At 44.4% G+C, this 7,180-nt stretch overlaps 1 protein-coding gene across 2 annotated transcripts; it reads left to right on the forward strand.

Moving 5' to 3' along the window:
* Window positions 1-523: 523 nt before the first annotated feature.
* On the forward strand, window positions 524-5,269 carry LOC123169796 (two-component response regulator ORR22). 2 transcript variants are annotated; one of them, XM_044587668.1, is made up of 6 exons: window positions 524-1,180; window positions 1,527-1,679; window positions 1,801-2,193; window positions 2,302-2,378; window positions 3,448-4,434; window positions 4,607-5,269. In XM_044587668.1, the coding sequence occupies exons 1-6, from the start codon at window positions 1,021-1,023 to the stop codon at window positions 4,640-4,642; spliced, it is 1,806 nt and encodes a 601-aa protein (XP_044443603.1). In that variant the 5' UTR covers window positions 524-1,020; the 3' UTR covers window positions 4,643-5,269. The 2 variants fall into 2 exon arrangements, with proteins under 2 accessions (XP_044443603.1, XP_044443604.1); XM_044587669.1 differs by having other exon boundaries at window positions 1,025-1,180; window positions 1,415-1,679.
* The last annotated feature ends 1,911 nt before the right edge of the window (window positions 5,270-7,180 follow it).

Below are 7,180 nucleotides of genomic sequence, written 5' to 3' on the forward strand. Positions count from 1 at the left end.
GTTTGGACATTTGAGTAGCCGTCAGTAAAAAACAAAATTCAAACTTGTGAGAAAGTTTGAAGAAACACATTGTTCAGCCCTATTTTGCTTTGTTGCCAAGAGCTCATCAGATGTCTGAACACCACAAAATTTTGTCCGGACATCACTCATTTGAGTATTTTGGTCGACCAAAGAAATTCAGAATTTTTTATTTTTCCTAGTATTGTTTTTAATTTACTGTTCACATAGTAAATATTCTATACTCTCTCTCTCTCTCTCTCTCTCAACATTTTGCATTTTTGCTTTCAATTCACCATGAATGATTCTAAAAAAATAGATCACCATGAGCGAAAAACACAACCATAGCAAGCAAGCTCCCCCAACTGCCATGCCATTGGAAGATTGTGGCCTGTGTGGGTCCGACGGCTCCTCTCGTAGTCTTGCATCATTTGCAAGCCTTGTCAGTTGTCACCACTCCCACTCCGACTGACCCCTATAAATCAGCCACCAACAGTCCAAAACTTTGCTTTCCATCGCCATTTCGCTCTGCCCCTTCCACCCCCCAAACAACACCCTCCCCACCTCACCAAGCGTGCTGCTGCTGCTGCGGTGGTTTGGCTTCTTCTTTCTCCTCCCCTCCTCGCTTTGCCTGCTCGGTTGCTTGGTGTGGCTGAGCTGAGCTGAGCAGGAGAGCACGGGTAGGGGGTGTCACTGTCTGTCTCTGCCTTTCTTCTTTCCTCTGTCTCGCTCGGTATTCTGGCCTTTTGCTCTCCCAGCCTTCTTCCCTTCCTCAATAATGATGGAGGAGCTGCGGAGTGTTCGTTCCTGAAGGCCTCTCCACCCGTCTCGTCACCGCCGGTGTGCCGGAATCCAAATCCACCTGCAGTTTTTCCCTCTCTGATCTTCTCTTCTTCCCGGAGTAATTTCGGTTCTAGGTTGTTTGGGACTGGCCTCGTTCTTGCTGGGTTTGGAGTTTCTGTCTTTAGGGTTAGGTATAGGAGTTGCTAGTTGTTAAGTTGGTCTGAACTGGGAGAGGTTGGGATGCTTTTGGACGCCATGATGATGGAAGCCAGGAAGGGGTTGATGGAGAGGGAGAGGGAGAGAGACCAGTTCCCCGTCGGCATGCGGGTCCTCGCCGTCGACGATGACCCCGTGTGCCTCAAGGTTCTGGAGGTCCTCCTACGCCGCTGCCAGTATCATGGTCAGAGCCTGCTTGCACTTCATTGTGTGTATTTTTTTAAGAAACTTCATTCTGCAGCTAGTGATTGTAGTTTCACTTATCAGTCATCTGATACAGAGAGTTTGCTCTGCTAATTGCATTGTAGTACTATATATAGTGCACCTGTAATTACTATTGCTTAAATGCTTCTGAAACTGCAAGTATAAAACAATCTGCCATGTTCTGAATGCATATTTACAGACTTAAATTTTACAGATGAACACTTTCGCAATGCGGTGCGACATATATGTTAATTGTTATGCATCCTCTGCTTCCAAGTTTCGACAATCGTAAGCTGATATAAGAGCACATGTTGTCTCTTTAACAGTAACAACCACCAACCAAGCTGCTACTGCACTGAGGCTGTTAAGGGAGAACAAGGACATGTTTGATCTGGTGATCAGTGACGTTCACATGCCCGACATGGACGGCTTCAAGCTCCTCGAGCTCGTGGGGCTTGAAATGGACCTCCCCGTCATTAGTAAGTCCACAAGTTTCTCTACAATCATGGTACTTGTTGTTGTCGAGTAATGCTAATGAGGTCCCATGTGTTAAAATATGGATGGGTGCTAATGAAGTACAGTACAATTCAACTCATGCAGTGTTATCAGTGAACGGAGAGACTAAATCTGTGCTCAAGGGGATAACTCATGGTGCCTGTGACTATCTCCTAAAGCCCGTTCGCATCGAAGAGCTCCGGAACGTGTGGCAGCACGTTGTGAGGAGAAAGTTCAGCAACCGTGAGCCGAACAATCTTGATTTCTGCAAGGAGATCAGCAAGGACTCATACCACCGGCTCGGCCAGGCGACCTGTGACAGGTCGTCTGACCAGAGCAACAGGGCCAGCAAGAAGAGGAAGGAACTGCACAGCGAGGAGGAAGACGAAGGCGAGGACAACGACGATGCCTCGGCGGCGTCGAAGAAGCCGAGGGTGGTGTGGTCAGCGGAGCTGCACCGGAAGTTCGTCGCTGCCGTCAACCAGCTCGGGATCGACAGTAAGAAAAAACACCTCACCAGTCACCACGTTGCCTTTTTGCTTTCTGTTAAATGTTCTTGCAGACCCATTTATGTTTGTGTCCTTTCTCTCTTGCTGATTGGTGCAGAGGCTGTACCTAAAAGAATACTCGAGCTTATGAACGTCGAGAAGCTCACCCGGGAAAATGTCGCGAGTCATCTGCAGGTACGGTGCCATGGCATTTACTTCCATCGTCACCTTTCACTATTCGAGTGTTATCTCTTCCATTCATGATTCACGACCATGTGATGCACAGAGAGAAAAACTTTTACAGAACTTCTGATAAAACTGTCTGCAAATTGGCCTTGTTTTCCTGTGTTAAAATTAAGAGGGCTAACAAGCAAGTGTTAATTGCGGAGCAGAGTAGAGCAGAGCTTAATTTGGTATTATGGTTTGGAAACAAAACATAAATGGTATGTTGGTATACATACAACTGTTATTTGTGCTACTTTTTTAACAAATATGTTAACATGCTCCTGGTGTCCATTCAAAATGAGTTCAGCTGGTCTGAACATATGCAAGAAACCTGAACAAGGAGATATCTAATGTGAATAGCTGCTTGCTCATATTATTCTCCCTCCAACCGTGTAGACTAGTAGATTAGATCTGACATAAATTAGTATGTACTGCTGTACAAGTTTAATGCAGTATTTCGGTAGTACAGCTGTACAAGTTCAATGTAGTATTTTGGTATGTACTGCTGTACAAGTTTAATGTACAGTAGTATTTTGGCTACATTGTTTCAGTTTCATATAAACCGGCTAGAAGGATGACACTGACACAGCCCAGTAGCGTATCTAGCCCAATGGGCCAGGGTGGGCCAGCTGTAAAATTGTTCATTGACCACCCTCTAGATCCGCCCCTGCCGCCGTGTCCAGATTACTAAACTATGTAAACTTGTCTCATAAAACAAAACTAAACTATGTAAACCACGCTGTACACCTTTTTATTATTATTTTAAATAAAAATGCAAAAGCTATGCATGTCAATTCATTGACATATAAAAAAGTTATTAACAAGCCTACATTAGAAGTTAGGAAAATTCGTCAGATGTTAATATATCCTGTAGTGCTTTTATGTAGCAGTTGCGCAAGAATTTCGATGCCAAAACAGAAAGTGGTTATCTCTGATTGTACATCTTATTTTCTAGAACTCTTATGATTATATTAGTATATCTCATGCATGAAACATATGCAATTGTGATCTGCGATTGACTTTCTATGTGCCAATGCAGAAGTACAGGCTATACCTCAGACGGCTAAGTGCTGTGGCATCACAACAAGCCAGCATTGCTGCTGCCTTTGGAGGCAGAGACCCCTTTGAAGGACTTCATAGTTATCATCAACCCTTTGCCCCTTCTTTGAATCCACATGGACTGCTCAGTGGTGCTGGTGCAGCAACATTTGAGCTTCAGGACTTTGTTCCTTCTAAGGCAATTCAGTGTGCTAGCAGCATTGGTGCAGTAAGTCATTGCGCCGGCGATACAAACAAATTTAACATTGTGAGCTTACAAGACAACCAACAGGCAGATCTAACGCAAGGCTTGACCACGTCGTCACTTGGGCAGCCCCGGCTCCAGCAGACGTGGATCCATCAAGAAACCAATGACCTGTGCTCTGTCTTTTCTGGGGGTGCTCAGGCCAACACTATGTCTGGCACATTCCAGAGAATTACAAGCAGTTCACTGGCACCAGAAGATCTTTTGGAGTGCACTCCACATATCAAACTAGGAGCCCATCCATCCATAGGAATATCTCAGCAGGGTGCTCTTCCAATTAGTGATGGATTTTCTGTTGACAAGTTACCGTTGCACATCCCGTTCGATGGTGCTGACACTGGCTTTTTGGCTCGAGAACCAAAGATGGACCAAAAGGGGATATTTTCAGAAAGAATGAATGTTAGAGTTTGTCCTTCGGAGAGCCTCATAGCAGCCAACAATGCTAAATGTGGAGCCAGTTCTTCTGGTAGTACAATGCTGCTCCCTCCTGATACCGAGAGACATTCAGAATACTTGCAGTTTGGGGCTGCAAGCAACTCTAGACATAGAATGGATGGAGTGAGAGAAGACCAATGCCTGAACAATGCAGATTTTAGCTATGATGGTGGTGCCATTGTGCCTGAACAGACCCATATGGATGATTTGGGAATTCCAAAGCTGCAGGGTGGGTTCAATTCTAGCAGCTGCAACTTTGATGGCCTTCTCAATTCCATAATACAAGTGGTAAGAACCTTGATTATTCTTTAACTTCTATCGCCTTTTCCGCTCAAAATCTCACTATTTCTGTTAGCCCATATTTCCTTTCAAATCATTTGCACTGAAGTAAGCCCAGTAACCTATAATCCTAGAATCTCAATAGTGATTTTTCTGAACCCATCTTCTGATTTGAACACAGGAGAACCCACATGTCATGACGATACTCCCGCTCTAGCTACCTCTTTCCCAGTCAGTTGCTTCATATGGCAACCTCCGCAGAGCTGGAGCAAGCGATATCCGACCTGCAAAGAGAGCCTAGCCTACGGGGGATGCGTCAGGAGGAGAATCACCTTCGGAGCCAACGACCAGAAGACCATAGATCTGAACGGAGCCGTCGTGCCTAGGGTGAAAGCCCGCGGAAGGAAGGAGCACCTCCACGATCACCACCGGCGAAAGAGACGATCACCACCGGAAGGATGGCGCCGACCCACGTCACGGGCGTTCACCACTGTTGACCTCTTTGACGGCGCCATCGAGAAGATCTCCGAGGTGTGGGTGCTGGTGAGCGGCGCCCGGGCTGAGCTCCAGGAGGAGACTGTCCTGTACAAGCGTCCGCTTTTTTTTTTTTTTTAGACAAGTTTTTTTAGGCTTTTTGAGACAAGTACAAGGGTCCACGTGAGCATGTGTGACTGTCTAAGGCTGGTTTGAGAAGTGTTGTACATTTGTTGTATGTAGGTGTGCTGTGGCGATGCTGGGCTGTTAAAAGTACTGACCAAACCTGGCCAACAGGCCAGGCCGGGCCGGGCCAGCACGTCTTCCTGACTTCAGGCCCAGATATGACACATTAGTTAAACGTGCCGCCTGTGACATGTTTATCCCTTATGGGCCTCTTCTGACCCGATTACTTCAAAAATTCAAAACAAATCTGAAAAAATACAGGAAAATTACAGAAAAATAAAAATGAGGCAAAGGGCCTGTTCGGAGTCTCACCACTCCAGAACTCCACTTCCGGAGCGGGGGTAGCTTCAGCTGAAAATAAAGGAGCGGGGAAACACCCGCTCCGCAGATCCTCGTATTTCTTGGAGCCGTCGGACTACCGAACAGGGCCAAAGTGTCATATGGGATAAACTTGAGCTTTATTAGTAGTTGTCTCATTAAAATCCTTCATTCTTGGAAGGAAAATGAGCACAAAGACACACTCCAAATTACAAAAGGATAATAAAAGAAAAAAAAGAAAAAGATAATCTACAAAGACTACAACTATTCTTCTAATTCTTCTTTCTGAATGGCAAGATTTTGCAATGTGGGTTGTCGTTCTTTTTTATCAGCGGTGTGTTGGGCTTTTTATTCTGGTAGTCCTCATCTTTCACGGTCATTTGTGTTTTCATCAGGGTGAGAGTGGTTCCTCTCTCCTGAAGTATTCTTTTAGCTAGACTGAAAATAGACTCCAATGATGTCGTTGAGACGCATACTAATAACACATCTCGTGCTAATATGGAAAGCACCAGATATGTAAGCTTGTGGTCATGCCACCACCGCAATATATTGAAATCATCATCGTCACCATCAACAAAGTTGTTTTTCTCACTGTTGAGCTACTTCACTAACTCCCCGCCACCTGGAAGAATAGGCGTTGCTGCTCCTATGGAAGAGCTCGAGACAGAGGAGGAAGAATCAAATATCTTGCTCCATGCTCCTTACTTTTTTCCTGCTGTTGGTGCTGGTGGAGGCGTTTGCATCCGAACTTTGGTGTACTTTTGTTCGTACTTATTGTAAACTTTAGAAAGCTTATCACTAACATTGGTGAAAGAAGAAGAATATATACTGACGGACGCAACTAGTACATCGAGAGCATTACCTCACCCGTCAAGTTTAGTCCTAGGACCCAAAATATATACAAATGCATACAACATAGGAGTTTCTTTCCAATATTTAACTTTCATGTGTGCAATAACTTCAAGTAAAATTTTATCATTTTTGTATGCTTTCAAGTGAGTAAGAATCTCTAAAATATTATGTACCATTAATGAAGATGTGGGGTAATAAACCCTACACAAAGAAACCGTTGCATCATAAAACATCTCCGAAAACATAGTCAATAATTGAGCAACATGCCAATTTTCGGCAGTGATTAGTTGTGTTCCATAATTTGCGTTAACAAAATCCCACGAAAGCATCTTTGTCCGGGGGTAGTGACTTAATCATCATATATGTAGAGTTCCATCTAACATATATGCCTAAATTATACTTACTAGATGACCCGTTGCACCCTTGGCACAAACACCAATTGGAGTGAAGAAGCCAACAGACTTATGAACAACATATTTTATGAATGATCCACAAAGGGGAAAATAATAAATGCAACTGATAATTTAGGTGAACTATTTGAAGAATATTTTTGTGAACTGTCTGCAAGTCATTTTTTTTCATATTATGTCTGTATTTTCCAGTAATTCTCAGTTGTCTCTCTATTCTCGGCCGCATTGATCGTGGAATCCACCTTTGACTTCTCAATAGAGCATCCGACACCCAAGAATCCCCTCACCCCCATGCAGCACGGCTATGTTCGGGGCATCCGAGAACGACACATTGAAATCTGATCATAAATAACAATGACCATGACATCAGGCAAGAACCAAATATTAATATGCTAACCAAGGTAACACCAAACCAGACGAACTCAGCAAAAGGACCCTCACCCGAACAGACCGCGAACCAACCTCCCCAATGACTTCCTAGCCTTCCACCGACAACACCAAAAGTGGTCGGAACC

Source organism: Triticum aestivum, chromosome 7D, assembly GCF_018294505.1.
Source record: "Triticum aestivum cultivar Chinese Spring chromosome 7D, IWGSC CS RefSeq v2.1, whole genome shotgun sequence".
Lineage (NCBI taxonomy): Eukaryota > Viridiplantae > Streptophyta > Magnoliopsida > Poales > Poaceae > Triticum > Triticum aestivum.

Bases quoted from the DNA above. Each gene is read 5' to 3' on its own strand.
- LOC123169796 (XM_044587668.1), top strand. From the start codon at position 1,021: ATGCTTTTGGACGCCATGATGATGGAAGCCAGGAAGGGGTTGATGGAG. The intron at 2,379-3,447 runs GTACGGTGCCAT...GTGCCAATGCAG, and splicing joins ATGTCGCGAGTCATCTGCAG to AAGTACAGGCTATACCTCAG. The intron at 4,435-4,606 runs GTAAGAACCTTG...ATTTGAACACAG, and splicing joins TCAATTCCATAATACAAGTG to GAGAACCCACATGTCATGAC.